Source organism: Neomonachus schauinslandi, chromosome 11, assembly GCF_002201575.2.
Source record: "Neomonachus schauinslandi chromosome 11, ASM220157v2, whole genome shotgun sequence".
Taxonomy (NCBI): domain Eukaryota; kingdom Metazoa; phylum Chordata; class Mammalia; order Carnivora; family Phocidae; genus Neomonachus; species Neomonachus schauinslandi.
In genome coordinates this window covers 104,441,127-104,458,510 of record NC_058413.1, presented here as the reverse complement: position 1 = coordinate 104,458,510, position 17,384 = coordinate 104,441,127, and the positions used below count along the sequence as shown (strand labels likewise).

The following is a 17,384-nucleotide window of genomic DNA, read 5'->3' as shown; positions in this document are numbered from 1 at the left end:
GAAGAGTCTGGAGGGGCAGGAAAGAGAAGGCAGTACTGCGTACCCAGAGCCCGCTCGCTCGGCGGTTGCGGGTGGGTGCTGGGAAGGGTAAGATCCATAGGAAGACATCCACTCAGAGGGCGAAGGAAGGAGGAGAGTCGGTGCTCTGGGGAGAGGGGCCATGTTCCCAGGCGGCTGTGTGTCTGTTGCAATTAGAAAGTTGTGGAGGGCCCAGGAAGGCTGCCTTATCTGCTGAGTAATCTGTATCTCCGCGGTGCCGGCGCGGACCCCTTCCCAGCGAGTGGTGCGAGCGCGAAAGCTGGCACCTCGGGTGCGCGGCCAGGGGCGGGCGGGCTGGGGTCCACGGGCTGCGGAGAAGACGGGCAGCGCCCAGCTGAGGCAGTGTGCCCAGAGGGCCGCTTTGCAGTGGGGCTCATGCTTCCGGTCCTCCTCACTCCCCTGGGCAGCGGCCGGGATCCTAACTAAGCCTGTTCTCTTTGCAGCCTGGTGCCTTGGGAGAGGAAAAGGGCGCGCGGACACGCGTTCCAGGCGGGGCCGGAGAGGATCTCCTGGGCACCGCTCGCTTCCTGGCCGGCTTGCTTGCCCGCAGTTGCTCCCTCAGTCCTTCGCTCGCGCGCGCATCCCCTCCCACACCAGGGAGTAGTTTTGGGTGGCGTGGGCTCCGTCGTCTTCTTGCCTGGTGGGAACGGTGTGCCCGAGAGAGGAAGTCCGGTGGGCCCGGCCCCTCCCAGCCCAGCGCCGATGAGTGCCAGGGCGCCCAAGGAGCTGAGGCTGGCGCTGCCGCCGTGTCTCCTCAACCGGACCTTTGCTTCCCCCAACGCCAGCGGCAGCGGCCACTCGAGTGCCCGTGGCCCGGGTGCGGGAGGCAGCGGCGGAGGCACCTGCATCACGCAGGTGGGACAGCAGCTCTTCCAGTCCTTCTCCTCCACGCTGGTGCTGATTGTCCTGGTCACCCTTATCTTCTGCCTCATCGTGCTGTCCCTCTCCACCTTCCACATCCACAAGCGCAGGATGAAGAAGCGGAAGATGCAGAGGGCTCAGGAGGAATACGAGCGGGATCACTGCAGCAGCAACCGCGGCGGCAGGGGGCTGCCCCCTGCGGGCGGCCAGGCCCCGACCCATGCGAAAGAAACCCGGCTGGAGAGGCAGCCCCGGGACTTTGCCTTCTGCGCGCCCTCCAACGCCTCCTCTTCGTCTTTGTCCCCTGGCCGCCCGCGCCAGGGTCCCTGCGCTCCCCCGCCTCCCCCACCGGCCCCCAGTCCGCAGGGAGCACACGAAACCTCCTCCTGTTTGGACACAGCTGGCGAGGGCCTTTTGCAAACGGTGGTACTCTCCTGATTGTTTAGCCCCCCTCTTCTCTCCCCTTCCTCATTTCCAGCATCTTTGCCATCCTTGCTTTTTCTCCCCCTCCATCTTTCCTCTGCCACTTTTCTCTGTCCTCCCTCCCTTTTTCCTTCTTTCCGTATCTGCCCTCCCCTTACTGTTTCTCCTCCGCCGAGGCACTGTGCGGTATTTGTAAATATTGGGCGAGGAAAGTCTCGGAAGAAGAAATAACGCTGATAATACTTTATTATTAATATTTATAGTAATTATTATAATACTAATAACACAATCCAAGCGCATGACAAATCACATAATTTCTCATTGTCAATGAAGGATGCGTCTTCCCTCTTCACCCTGCACACCCCTACCCACCCCCCCAATAAGGAGGAGAAACCGCACAAGCTACCAAATCTAAAAAAGGCGTTGATTCCTGGACCAAAGGGAGTGGAGGGGGCCTGGTGTGTTGTACATAGCTGTCAAGTTAAGGTTCAGTTACCTTCCCTTCCTTCCCCCCCTCCCAAGCTTTCACTTTTCCTTCAGCTCCCCACCCTTCCCCATTCCCACCTTCGCAGGGCTCAGGCAATACTATATTATAAAGAAAACGTCTACATTAAGCACCAGAACTACAAGAGACCACAGAGACAGTCCCAGAAAAACGTGTATGACATGTACCAATCTCTGGTCAGCCCTCTTTCTCACCCCTTAGTTAACCATTCCCTTTTCCAGGACCAGGCATTTAAATTTACTTTTAGAAATGTCCCTCGCTGGCTGAAAATCTTTAAATGAGTTGAAAGAAAAGAAAAGAAAGAGACAGAAAGAAAAAAAAAAGAGAAAAAAAAGAAAGAAAAAGAAAGAAAGAAAGAAAAAAGAAAGAAACTCTACTGCTTTAGCTCTCTGCCCCGCCCCCAGCTATACACCTTTGACTTGGGACATTTTCAGGATTCACAAAAGATCCAGAAGCTGTCCAGACGGGTGTGGTGCTGACATTGCTTCACTAGACTGGTCACTTTGTTTGGTTGTGCAGGCAGAGGAGGGGCTGTTTGGGGAAGTGACTATTTTGGCTTTTTGTTGGTTTCTTTCTTCTTTTTCTACAATCGGGTTTGCGTGTACTATTGGTTTTATTATTAAACATTGCATAAGTTACCTTTTTTTGTAAAAAAAAAAAAATACTAGGTGATGTGCAGTACTGAAAGTGCAGTATCTAACCAACCAAAATGTTTCTGTTTCATTTTTAGAGCAAGTGCACCTTTGTTATATATTTATTATATTGGTACCAAATACAGAAGCAAACTATAGTTCTGTACTACATCCTCCAAACTGTATAGTCTTGTTCTTAATTTCCAGCTGTTGATATAACGGTTACCACTGGATGAGCAATTCAGTGGTACAGGACTGGCTTCTGCTGTTTCCAGAAGTGTTCTTTTGTACCTTATTCTGTAGTAGACTGTTATAAAAAGATAACACATATGTTTTCTTTTTTTCTTTTGCGAATAACAGAAACAACCACAACAGAAAACAAACAAATAATGGATGTGCAGGAATGCCATCTATTAAAACACGGTTAATATTTAAACAGTGCCTGTAGTCCTACCTGCATGCAGTTACCACCTGGAGGCAGTGTTGTGTGTGCTTGCTTGTACTGTATGTGTTTGGGGGTGAGACTGGTGGGGGTACTGGGCAATTTGGATGACAGGACATGCAAATTTCAAGAGAAGTTAAACCCAGTAACTACTTGTAGGATAACAATATTTGAAGCTTGTTCAGTTAAAAAGTTGTGCTTGCATCTGAGATGCAGTGAAGGAAGGGCTCTTTTTCTCTTTCTCAGTCTGGCTTACCTACGTTCGCTGGATATACCAAAAAAGATGGAGAGAAAAACAAAGTGAGAGAGAAGAAGATCGATATTTTTATTCTCTCTCCTGATGCCAGACAAGGCCATCTATGTTAGAAATGCAGTCCACCTATGGTTATTTAACACTTTGTTTCCCTTGGATTGATGATAGAAGGGGCCAGAAGGGCATTACAATCTTAATTATATGCAGTGGCATCCTTTCTTGGGAACCAGTTCTTTGACAGCTATCTAAATGTTTGGATAATGTATGAATGAGAATGTTCTACCAAAAGCTCAACTAAAAGAGTTCTTATTAACCTGCAGGGTGTAAGGCAACAGTGCCCCTAAGTGCATCCCTCTTCCAAATAGCTAGTAATTCTAGGTTCTCTGTCTTGGTTCCAGGCTTCTGTGCTCTTATCTAGAGAAGAATATTACCTCTGAGGTTTTAGGTCATCTGTTAAATTGCCCAAGCTCAGACTGCATCTTTTATACAAATAATTTAATAAGCTTAATTTTAATCACCCATTAGATATTCACTCAAGTCCTTTCCCGAAGCACAGAGGATCATCATTTAAGCATGCCATGTTGTAATATTAGGAAGACCAGGTATAATCTTTGGGTTCAGTATATTAAACAAGGAACCAGATTCTCTTCCAGTGCCTTAGTCATTCTGATGTACAATGTAGAGCTTGATGCACTAAAGGGCTCCCTAGTGGCCCGAGGGAGTTAATGCACTCTTTTACCTATTACTAGGAAGTGACTAAGGCACTGTGAATAAGAAAGTCCATTAATTTTTGTAGCTCACCCTCATCTAGCTGTAGCTCTTTAAGACCTTATTACAGAATGACTTTTGGACTTGAAATTTGAATAGAATCAGGGACTCAGAAGGGAGCTTCCTCATTTCCAATAAGCTCCACTAAGTGCATGGATATTACTTTCTCCCCCTTGTTTGGTGCACTTCTTACAGTGAATAATTTCCCATTTTATTAAAGCAATAAGATGTTCTGTTGTGAGCAGTGCTGGATGATGATTCCATTTCCTTGGTGCTGAAGCTACTCATACATTTTTGCCTTATGAATCACAGTGCATTCAAGGCATGCAATAAGAATCCCCTTCTAAGGAGCAGCCTGTACACTCTAGGGGGTAATTATGAAATTGTCCTATATAATTTTTCCCCAAAGAAATAGAGGAAACAGGAGAAATGAAAGCATTATGTATACTGTTTAAAAAACATGTTTATACCTCTAAACATGGGCACACATCCATAATATTCTCTTATTGTGCACCTTTAAATATGTATGCCTTTCTCCATTAACTGACTGTGGTTTAATATTTTTAATAGTGCTCTTTGTAAAGATGATGTGGTTTGTGAGTCAAATTTCATGCTGAGTTTAATATACTCAGAATTCTAAGCTTCTGGTGGTGTCACTCGAGATTTTTTATGAGACAGTGAATTACATGAAATTCTAGTAACACCAGTCCCCACACCAAATTATTGCAATAAGCACATATCCAAGCAATTTGCACAGACCCTGTTTAGAACACTGCATCTTATTGAGCTCAATTGACAGTCTCAGGAGTTTGGGATGCTACCAACAGGGCATTTTGGATTTCATTTATATGAAACAAAAGGCAATCTGGAAATAGCTGAATTTATTTTAAGGATTTTATTCGCTGATGTCCCGTCAAATGAATTGCTTCAAATCCCTATAGCTACAGTTCAACTTCTGCACTTGCTATTCGGTATTAATAAGGTGGCATGCTTGATTCTTATTGTTTTTAAAAATGAGAAAATTGGAGCGAGAATACCATTATGTCAACTGTATGGGACTCTGAATCTTAAAGATGTAGATGAATATAATCTTCTTTAGAATTTATATACACCCATAGATATGTATTTATATATGCATACCTTTTGTACAAATTTACAATGGACTTTTTGTATTCTCTTTTCTGTCATTATAAGAACGAGATGGAAACCAAATCGTTGTTCCATCCTCTTATCCAGAGAGGATACTGAGAAGCCAGGTATATGCATGTACTTATTTCTCTGGGGTTAAATCTGAATGACTTTCTCTTTATTTAATGAAAGGGGAGAGTCTTGTTTGGCCCAGGGAGTTGGTAATTAGATAAGCTTCCTTTCCTAGTTAGTGACTCAAATGTAGCAATGATAATGAACTTGTGACCATACCTATGTGATCTAAATATCTAGATGGAAAGCAAAAATATCTAGAAGAGCTTTAGGACTATCTAGACCACAAACTTGGATTGTGGCTTGATTTTTTTTTTTTTATTTTCAGCCTATATGTTGTGTGGAGATACAACTTATATCTGCATAGCTGAAGGTAAAGTGAAAATTTGACCCTTATCTGTTTAGTTTGGTATGTAATTTTTGGAAAATATGGATAAATTAGCTTTAAAAAAAACTTTGGCGTCTGACTTTTCCACTATTTCTATCTATATCGATTGAATTAATTAGATAATGGTTAAAATTCCATTTTTTTCCATTGTGTAGACATATGCTTTAAATGCTTTTCTGTGGGTGACAGTTGAGCAATTGCTAGCTGATGTTATGTGGAAGTTATAGGTTAAATTAGAACCAGGAACTTTATTCTAATCTGGTCAGACTCCTCAGGTCCAGTCCCCTGTGAATCTGGACTTTGAATCTGAATTTGGAAAACCACTTCTCTGAGCCATCCTTTTTTGGAATTAGTGATTGTGGCTCATAGATGTTTTAGTTCACATTTGAATGAACTGAGCTATCTATGGAGGGGCTGAATGGAACATTAATCTGATTCTGATTTGGTTTCTGATTTACTTGATAACATTTGAGAAACAGTTTTGATGACTTGACATCAGTACTTACTAATGTCACCAACCTAGTGATACAGTTGGTGCCATGTAGGAATGCTTAGCTAAGAATAAGAATTTAATTAACTTTAGTTGAGGACAATGTCTTATCAAGGTAGTTCTACCTGTTTGAAGCAGGGACACTTGTGATTTCGTTGGGTTGCTACCATAGGGAGATTAACAACAAGAATAATGACAACAGCAACAGAAAAAACTGATTTTTGAACTCAAATATATCCGACAGAATGAAACAGATATTAGAATTCATGGAAAATTTGTTTTGCTTTTCTATCAATAAAAGAGTTTTCTTGTTAATTGGCTTTTTGGACACTATTTCCTTATTAGAATATAGTAAGATTATAAAATTACTCATTCTATTGCCCTCAGATGCTCAAAGAAATTAGTTTTTATTTTTAATTATTACTCATCAAAACTTCTTCACAAGCCAACTGCATCCAAAAATGGGAAGTTTATAAATTTAGTATCACCCAATAAACTGAGTCCAGTCCATTAATTTAGCAGTCCTTTTAGGCAGATGCTCAGGCTCTCTAGGTCATATACTTAGTCGTTCAGATTTGCTCTTTTCCTGCCTTCTCTAACATAATCAGGTATGTGGAGAAAGGATATGGTTGACCTGATTTTGTGGCGATGAGGGAAATTGGAAGCCTCACATTCATATACATTCTTTGGGTCCTAGCTGAACTCCGCTGGAAAGCAGTTGATTAGGACGGCTCTCCAGTCTGAGATGCTGTTGTCCTTTCTAGATTTTGTGCTGACTTTTGCCACTGCAGTCTTAGACCCTGGACCTTTTTCCCCGAGTCTCAAGTCATCTTCCACAGGAGTCTGTATATCCTGCACCCTGCCATCCCTAGGTCCAGCAGGACTCTCACACTTTGTCCTCTTGGAGATACAGGAACTTCTGGGTATCCTGCATGCCATGACCTACTACTGAGAGGCATGGCACCACCCATCATTGCCACCCCACTTCAGCTAGTCCTGCTCCATGTCAGATGGTGCCATGAATTAGGGCTTACTGCTCCACTCTGATACATTCCAGGCGGTGGGGTTGCCAGTAAACCCTAATCCCTGGGCTTCTCCAAAACTATTTACATGTTTATGAAGCACCACCCCTTCTTTTTGTGTGTGGAGAAGAGAAGCATGAAAGCCTTAACAGCTGCCTGTCTCACTCTTCTATCTCATTTTTTTCTCAGAATTGCTCCAAACTGCAAGAAGCAGATTTTCCTCTCAATGCCCCCTTTTATCTGCCTGAGATTTTCTACCATAGGTGGCATCCCATCTCTGCAGTGGGCTTTGTCTCTTTCCTGACTTCAGCCTTATGACTAGCCTTTAATGGCAGTTAGGGTATAGGAGACAGAGAGAGAAGCTTATTGATAAGGGATCCTAAATTGGGAGATATTTGAAACATATAATCCTACCATACTAAATCTTTGTATTCCTGAAAGAACTTTAACTCATAATTAAGGTCCTACTCTCCCACTTTCCTAGAAGGTGAGAGCTTGATTTTTATACTACATTTATTTCTTTGTGAACTTCTACCCAATCCCTCCACCTTTGGCTAGAAAATCTGGGTATGGATTGCATCTTTTACCCTGTATCACTATTTGGTCTTCAAGAAGGCACAGCCTCTTTCCAATACTGGGTCATTACTTTGCCCTACCCCCACCCGAGAAGCTGCAGATTGCACATTGGAAATGTTCTCCTTGAGCTGGGAAAAACTTCTAGTGGGTATTGAATTCTGGAGTGGAGATGAATAGCTTTCTCTACCAAAAGGTGGCAGGAAGTATGGATTGGTGCCACAATCTAATCTCTAACCATGGTCTCCTTCATTCCCAGGAGGTTAAGTATTCTTTAACCTCAGTTTTTTTGGTTCATGAGAAGGCTTGGGTATTTACTCAGCTAGGTCTCACAAGACTGACAATGGACCTACTCACTAACTCCTTGGATCTTCCTGGGTTGACTTCGCTAATTAAATACCGGCTGGGTATTCTCTTTCTGATCAGCTGCTGAAGTCCAATCTCTTTTTTCCAGTAGTACCTCTCTAAATTGTCCCAGTCTTGAACTGATGCTGATAGTATTGGGCATTCCTCTCTGAAAAGTTGGTTCTGCTTCTCAAAACTTTACAGATCAAGAAGGGGCTCTAGTGATAACTTTTCTTATCCCCTCTTTTCTACTTTATGCTGACCATTCTTTATCTGCATCTGCAAGTCTTCTCTCTCCCTGGGTTATGGCTTTGACTTAGGATTTTTAATTTTAGCCTGGAGGTTTATAGTGACTCATTGGTACAAAGCTCCACACAAATTCTTAAAAATCCTGAGAACTACCCTGAAATGCACTGAGATGTCAAAAATACTCACCTTTCACATACAGATGTGCAAAACAAGCATGGCTACTCTATCTTCCTATGATTCGTCTTATCTCTCATAGGGACCAACTTGCTGGGTAGCCCTTTTGAGAAAATTTTCAAACTCTAAGATTTTCTCTTCTTTTCTGCTTCTTTCCACGTGATGTCTGGGAATGATTTCTGTTATATGATGGTGGCTGAGGAGGAAGGTTCCTCGGACTTGTGCCGTCCTAAACAGATCCTTTCTGGTTTGAGCTGCACGGTGGCTAGTCCTGTCTGCTTCCTGGCTTGTACCCAACATCAGAACCTGGGATTCTGGACTTTTTTATATAGTCTCCCCAAACTGAGTCAACAGTGGCTCTTTTGTGCCAAATGCAGGATTTTGCTGTTTTTGCTGTGTTTCAGCATCTCTGGGCCCCTTCCACTGGGGCAAATGAGTATCTCTGAGTCCTTAGGACATCCCATTCAGACCATGCGAAATAAGAAGGCTTCTAGTTGCCTCTAGTCCCTACAGCTGTCACAGTGCCACTGCCTTTCTGTAGGAGAGAGGAGTACTGTAGATCTCTCCAGTAATGGTTCCCCCTAGTATGGCCAGGGAGATTTTCCAACGCCCCTGCTGGCTTCAAAGTCCACAGACTCTCTGATCCTATCAGAATACTTAACCACTGGACCTCTCTCTATAGCTGTTTGTCCCTGAATCAAGGGCAGTCTAGGGCTTTGGGGACCAAGAGCCTTGGAATCCATCCTCCTCAAGCCATATTTGGCTCCCTTCTTCTTCCCAAATTACCCAGAACTAGAAGGGATAGACTTTTTCTCTGTGGTCCCTTATATGGTCCTCTGGTACAGCCAAACAGGAAGTGGTAGATTTGGGGTATTTTGCTTTCTAAATGTAATATCCTGTGCCCTGACTCAATCCTCACAGGTTAAGTCTTAAATGGAGGATAGGGTGTAGAAGAGGGATTGACCTACCAATCAACGGGCCTCCATTAAGAGGTGCCTAAGACATACTTTATTGGTTATGCTTATTTATACATAGGGAGTTATTTCAAGTTGAATGGCTAGAATTTGGTGATGTCGAAAGATACCGTCTCCGCCTTCTACTTAGCAGTGTGTGAAGTCCCTAAATTAAGAGCTTGGTCCCAGGGGTGTATGTTGTAGACCCCAGTCCAGTCTCTATGGGAGAGATAATAAGCGTCACCAGTGCCTTAGTATGGATCAGCCTTTCTAAAGATCCTGCCACAGAAAGTAGAGGAGGACGTGTAGATCCCTAAGTTCCAAAGGTGCATGCATCGTCAGGGAAGAACAAAGAAAGGAGAGGCTAGGAGGCACCCTTCTCTATCTTTGCCCTTGTGCGCCACACCCCCTTCCTTCTGCCACATTGTGTCCTCCTATGGGGAGATGTACAAAAGATCATGGTTATGCCCAACATGTGAGAATGTGGCTATGATATAACAGGCTTGTTTGCAGGGTCCACCCAGGTTAGTCCTGTTCTTAGACTCACACACAGGTAGCTTCATTTTTTTGTGCCAGTTACACTGCCCTGTTTCTGACAGTTGTCAATCAGCGCATAGTCCTCACTGTCTAACCACATGCCTGTAGCTAATCCTGGCTTGGCCACTGACTAGGTGTCATTGACTTTTTTTTTTTTTTTTTTTTATTCTCGTTGATGAGGTGATCCCTTTGGACCTTTCACCTCTAATACTTGAGAGCTCGTTCAGTCAACAAATATTCATTGACAGCCAGCTCTAGGCCAGGTATCGCTTTTGTGCCAGAAACACAGTTTTGCACAATATAGGTAAATGTCTTGCCCTCGTGGGGATTTCGTTTTTGTTTTGTTTTGTTTTTTTTGGAGACACGTAAATAAAACACATGAATAAATTAAACTATGGAGTATGTTATAAGGAGAAAAGAGCTATAGAGACGATCATGCAGTAAAGGGGGATAGGGAATGTGCCAGGAGAGAGTGTTGGGCTTTAAATAGGGTGGTCCAAGAAAGCCTCACTGAGAAAGTGATACGTAAGCAAAGACCTGAAGAAGCCATGCAAATATATGAGTTCACTGATGAAAGACTGTTTGGCTGTAAGGATTTGTAAAACCCATTTCACTCACGCCCCTAATTTTGTAAGTAAGCAAATAGTGATCTTGGTAGGCAGAAAGCAAGAAACTGATGATTACTGAGCAGTATGTTAAGAGACATGCCTCAAGTAGCAGGGGAGGGGTAAAATCTGACCCTAACCTTGAAGGGCTTATAGTGATTAAACAATACATTTCAATTCAGTTCAATTGTGATAGGAAATACATGTAAAAATTACTTTGGGAGCACAAAATATGCTATATGGTAGGGTTAGGAAAGGTTTCCCAGAGGAGGTGTAATACTTTAGGTGGGTTTTAAAGGATGAGTAGGAGTTTATCAAGAAAAGGAAAAGCATTTTAAGCAGAAAGAAAAGCATGTCTGAAAGCACAGAGGTAAGAATGTGGTACTTATTTTGAGAATATTATGTTCGCACTGGGAGTGACATAAAAGAAGTCTGAAAGGTAGAAGTAAGCCAGATTATTAAAGCCCTTCAAGAGTAGCTTTTGAGAACACGCTGTTCTGTTGTCAGTGGGGAGTCAGTGGGAAATTTTGAATATAGAGCGGAATTATACATTTGCATTTTTAAAATACTACCCTGGCAGCCTCAAAATACAGAATAGATGTGATGGTGGTCAGAGACCTGGATGTAGAGACACCAGATGGAATACAGCTTCATAAATCCTGCAACAAAAGATGAGGGATTGAACCAATAGGGGTGGAGATGAAGAATACTGGTATGTTCAAGAGTATGTTAGGTTATGGAATTGATGGAGTTGGTGATTAATAGATGCATGGTGTGAGGGAGAAGAAGTAAAGAGAGAAGGAAAAAGCAGGGAATAGATGGGTACTTTGTATTTTGTTGATTAGGGCAACCCCAGCCGGGGTGCTGCTTAGCTGTCATGAGTTGGGGACAAAGTTAATCATTAATAATGAGAGTTCAAACGGAGGTCGGGCTTTGCTGGCACAGGCTGAATGGGTTTGTCCCCAGGCCATGCTCAGACTGTGGTGAAGCCTAGTTCTGTGGAGCAGCCGCAATTTGGCATATGAGCTTCAAGAAATAGCACTGTCACTATCATGTAATTCCTGGATGACAACTCCTCGTCTGTCACGTTGGAGGAGTTCTCCGTATGTCTGGAAGTGTGTGTGTTCTGACATTAGCTTCTAGGGCATTTGTTGCAATTCTGAGACATGTCTGCAGAGAATTGTGAAGTTATACAGGATCTACGACAAACCCTGCTTGGCTCTCTTAGAGGAGAGAAATAATCAGATATGACACCATTGGCAGTGATAAGAATCTATATGCTGCTGAGAAGGAATCCTAGGGTGTTGGTGAATTTGTTGAAATACCAGTACAACCAGTATTATGGGGAAAGGCATGGTTCTCTCACTTGGTGGTCATGATACCTTGGACAAGTTCCTTACCTTTCCATGCTTTAGTTTGTGAAGGCTTGTGTGGGTTACATGAGAAAATAAATGCAAAGGTCTACCAATAGTGGGCAATGAGTGCCTGGTAGTTCCTGTTTTTGCTTCTTTTATGGGGATTGGGTGGCAAAGGCAGGGCATAGTTTTTTGGTAGGTCGTTAGTAACAAACTCATGTTCTCTGTGCTCTGACAACACATTCTAGTCTCTAGCAAAGTGCCTGGCATATAATAAGTACTAGTTATTCAGTATAAATGTTGTTGAATAAACAAGTGAGTGAATCAATTGAAATTCTATGGACACGTTCCTGATGAAGTACTTTGATACTACTGTGGGAATCTAGCCTGAATCATACCAGCAGCAGAAACGCAAAAATTAACAGAATATTTGTGACAGTCACCAATTTCACTTGACTCCTGGATGACAAGGAGCATGGCATCATTGGAATCTTTGGCATTTTCAATGTTCTGTATCTTCAAAGAAATGTTTGGCAGATATAATGCTTTTCCACCACACACTATCCCTACTCCATGCTTGTGGGAATAGCCCAGCAAAGCTTTTTTTTTTTTTACCTGAGCCTTAATACTTCTCATGGCCGGTATAGGAACAGTGAGTCAGCCATCAGAACTGAGGTCAAATGAACATTTATTGAAGGAAAAGAATCAGGAAAGCAGTCAGTCACCTGGCATTTCTCAGTGCCCATCAGTTCTTCTGCTGGGCTGAGGGAGATGCTAAAGAAGAAGGTAGGACCCAATCCTCTCACAGAGATTATGACTCAGTTATGGAGACAGGACTTCCAGAATGAAATAATACAAGCAAAACCAAGTTCAAGTTGCAATTATGTAAATAATAAGCCAAATTGAATGAACACAAGCTGATCATTTATTATATCATCTTATTTCACTCTCTTGTCCAAAAAGGGAGCCATAGCATCCCACTTACATGTAGACAGAGAAATCTGGATCTGACAGCAAGATTTGGAGTTGAGGCAAAGAGAGGCTTAGGCTCTGTCCCTTTGGACTAGAAAACGTGTCACTGTCCTTCAGTGGTTAGACAAACTACAGGCCCTTGGCAGATTGTGGCGGGTTTGCCACAATTTATCATTCCTCTTTTTAATCCTTTCACCTACTCCAGTATGCTTTTAGGTTCTCTGAACTGCCCGATGTCCCACTCTGTGCCCTACTTCCACTTGAAGGTCTATCCTCCTCTTTTTGGGTTGCTGGACCCAATGCCAACCTATGGAGGGGGATGTTTCCCATACCAGGACTAAGCAATTCTCTGACAACAGATGGGTGTCCTACAATTCAACTCAATTCTTACACTATCTACCTGGAGATAGCATCGGATCTCACAGGTCAAGGGCTCCATCGCACAAGAGTGTTGCCCGCCTCACTTCAGATGCCAATGGCAAGCACAGGTAACAACCAGCAGTTCTAGCTACAAATCAGCAATTCCCAGGACCTACTTCTCAGGTTTAATTAATTTGCTAGAGCAGCTCATGGAACTCAGAGAAACATTTTACTTTCTAGACCATCAGTTTATTATAAAAAGATGTAACTCAGGAAGAGCCAGATTGAAGAAATGCACAAGGCAAGGTATTGGGAAAGGGTGTGGATTTCCATGCTCTGTGAATGCACCACTCTCCCCAAATCTTCACGTGTTCACCAACCTGGAAGCTCTCTAAACCTCATCCTTTTGGGTTTTCATGAAGGCTTTATTATATAGACATGATTGATTAAATCATTGACCATTGGTGATTGATTCCATCTCCAGCCCTTCTTTCCCATCTCCCCCGCTAGCTGCTCCCCAGGTTGGACTGAAAGTTCCAACCCTCTAATCACATAGTTGGCTCCACCGGGACTGTGCTTTGGCTGAAAGTCACTTCATTAACATAACAAAAGACACCTTGATTACTCACAACACTTTTAAAATTTCTAGGGTTTTAGGAGCTGTGAGCCAGGAACCATGGATCAAGACCAAATATATATGGGAAATATATTTTGGTCATCTGAATGAGCAAATATATATTTTTCTTATAAATCACAATATTGTACTTCCCAAAGTACAATACTTTCTATTTAGTATTCTACAGTACTTTCTATTTAGGACCATTGTCTCTCTGAAAATTCAGTATGAAGGTGTGTTCCTCTCGTAACGTTATCTGACTTTTCCTTCTCAGAACTGTACTCTGCAATATTGAGCATGTGTATTTGGTGTTGATAATGACTATGAATAATTTAAGATACTATTCTCATTTTCACAGAAGCCTACAGTGCCTTAGGTAGGAGGGCATATTTCAAGGCAGGACTTTGGGTGCAGGAGTGTTGGTCTCAAGACCCTTAAGATCTGATCAAGGAAGTAACCACCTACTCAACTCAGTGCTCAGCAGGAAACACCCAGGATGGATTAAAACCTATAGAGACCTCTGGCCTTAAAAAAAAATGTGGCTTCCCAGTCTGTCCTCATCATGTGATTCAATATAAAAATAATACAAAACTGTAAAATAAATAAGGAAGTCCATTAATAAAGTTCTGAATTTTTCCTATGGCAACTGTTTTAATGCTTTGTTATGATAACAATTTTTTATTTTTTCATGCTCCAGCTGCCTGATGGAAAAATCTAGCCAGCACCAAGCAGACCTAATGGAGTGAGTTGGCAACCTAGTGCCCCCTTTACAAAGGCTCACATTTGGGGTCATGACTGAGGGGCTGTCTGTGGAAAGTTTATCAACCAACCCTCTCAACTTTTTGGGCTTGGTCCTCAAGGAAGGGACGTCTTTGGCTTCACATCAGTGTGGTTCCTCCCATGCAGGGAGGAAATGCTGGGGCCACAGGGTCTTGTTAGGCCTGATTGACACTGTTTTCTCTACTCTCTATCAGGTTTGAGGGTCAGCTTGACTAGGTGGAATGTGAGTGTGCTCACTCCTGCAGACTCTCATCAGTAGGCTCTTTGCCTCTTTGGATGCCAGATCTACTTCAGGAACTTGTCCAGGGCCATCAGTCACCACTGACGTAGGCTCCCTTGGGTCACTCCATCTGTGGGCCTACAGTAGAGTCTTCCCAGGCTTTGTTTCCTTTCTTTGAATGCAGAAGAAAAACAAGTCAGGGGCAAAATCTCCAGGAAGACCCCATCTTAACCCAACAGAGCATCGTTGACCTTTATACTTACTCCTTGTAAAAACATATCAACTTCATTTAAACGAAGGGACACTTTAGCATCACTTAGAACTATCCTATCCAGACTCCAAGTAAGTGCTTTGATTGTGCCTGTTTTGTATTTAACCAGGATATCTCAGTTAACCCTCAGGGTAAACTTCTTGGGGGTTATTATTCCCATTTTATAGATGAAAAACTGAGGCTCAGAGATATTAAGTAATTTCCCCAAGATCACCCCACTAGTAAGTGATCGAGTCTGGATTTGCATTAAGGTTTTTCCTAATTCTAAAGCCCCTCATCTTTCTTTTCCATGCTGCTAGAAGACAATACCATTCCTGTGATTTTTTTCTTATCAATTTCAAATAATTAAATTATTTCTGTAACACTCAATAACAAAGGGACATGACAAAAATATACAAGAGCACTCCTCAGGATGGCGTACAAGAACCCATTTACATCAGAATCTGAAGGAGTGTGTGTGGAGGAGGGAGAGGATTATCAACCTATGGAATTTACAGGTGACCTGGGCTTTACCCAATACTGACTGAATCTGAATCTCTGGAAATATGTCTTTAGGAAAAAGCATCTTTAGCAAAGTCCCCATGTGATGGCTAATGCAAACTAAAACCACCATCCTAGAGGGGTGCCTGATGAAGAAGAATGAGGACCTTGAGGGAAATCTGTACATTTCTGTACATTTTATCAAGATCAGAAAGGGAAACAGCTTATTTTTCAGGATTCTGTGGAGGGCATATGCATTATTTATTGTACAGGTGGAACAGAGATGCTGTTTCTCTGTGTACTAACACACAGCACTGGAACTGAATGGAATTACCCAGGTTTTTGAGCCTGGTTCCTTTTTGTTGGCGTGAAAGAGACAAAAGAACCCCATGGCCCTCAGACCCTGATGTCAGAGTCAGTAGATCTGGCAAGGTCTCTCCTTCACAAAGGCAAGTAAATAGAATTATGCAGATTGGGTTGGCAAAGTCATTGCCTCTGAAACAAGCCCAAAAGCCACAGACACCCACCAAATTGCATAAAACAGACCTGTGGCCAAGAGGAAGCACACAGCAGCTCCGAATGCCGTGAAATAAAATGCTACCGATATCGCTGTTGGTATATTAGCATTGCTGGTGGAAATCATCAGTTTCTCCTTTAGGACCAAAGAAGGTCTTATGCTATATCAGAAATACTAATAATATCATTCTCTTCCTAGAAGCCAGATAGAGAGGGGAAAAATTTTAAATTAGGCTTTACAGGGAAGGAAGAATGAGGAAAGTTGCTTTAATTTAAAAAAAAAAAAAGTGGGGCCATTAGCTGTCCAGTGTTTGAAGAGACTGGTATCAAGTGTTTGGTAGAGATTTGAGCTTGCTTGTTTTTTTTTAAATAATGTAAATGGAATATTTGGAAACGTTTCACTATGATCGATGCAGTAATAATGAGCTGCCTAAATGATGCTAAGAGTTTTACTTTTATTATCTCATTCATTCTTCACAATACTCTCCGAAGTGGGGGATTGTCCTCACCCAAAAACCACTGGGGGGAAAGCAGGACTCGGGGAAGGTGAATGGCTTGCCCGTGACCACATGGTGAGTCGCAGAGACCGTCTGGCCCCACAGCTCTGATTCCGGCTGATTCACCCGGTTCCTGCATTGCCCCTGCATCTCCATCCCCGTTCTTTGCTAACAGCAGGCGATGCCTGGTCCAAAACAAGAATTCATCCTCTGTGCGTGGCTGCTCCATGAACTCTGACTCCAGCCAACGTCTCTTGCCGCTGTTTTGAACATGGCCTGTAGCAAGGGGTTCAGCCACCCTCCCAGCATAGGTACTGTACCTGTCCCTGCTTTCTGATGGAGGAAGAGCTGGACAGGTGCCGATGACCCATTTTGAAGTGTGATAGGCTGCGGCAAAGAGCATCGGGTGTAGAGGCGACTGCCTGGGTTTGAGCCCAGCCCCATGACTTTCGGGCTGTGTGCAGGTGGGGTTGTGCAGGTTACCAAGCTGTCTCCTCCCCGTTCCTGTGATTTGCAAAACTGATGTGAGGATGAAAGTGGGAGGGCTGGAGGGAGGGCTGAATGAGTTAATCTATTAGATGAATTCATATGCACTTAGAACGGTGACTAGCACACAGTGAACGCTCAGTAGATACTGTTGCTGTGTTTGTTGTTGTCATGAAAGATTCGTAATGAGAAACTTTGGGGCCATCAGTGCAGTAATATGCAGGGCTACCCAAACGATCCACAACAAGTGAGCAACAGTAACTTTCAGACAAAACAGGGAGAGGCTAAGAGTGTGGAGGCTGAACCAGACCCCCTGTCTTCATATCTTGGCTTGACACTCATTAGCTGTGGGACCTTGGATGGCTCGCTCAG

The 17,384-nt window shown here is 43.2% G+C and overlaps 1 protein-coding gene across 1 annotated transcript; it reads left to right on the top strand.

The window, feature by feature from the left end:
- Nucleotides 1-741: 741 nt before the first annotated feature.
- On the top strand, nucleotides 742-1,338 carry C11H11orf87 (chromosome 11 C11orf87 homolog). The gene has a single exon (XM_044919620.1). The coding sequence runs from the start codon at nucleotides 742-744 to the stop codon at nucleotides 1,336-1,338; it is 597 nt and encodes a 198-aa protein (XP_044775555.1).
- The last annotated feature ends 16,046 nt before the right edge of the window (nucleotides 1,339-17,384 follow it).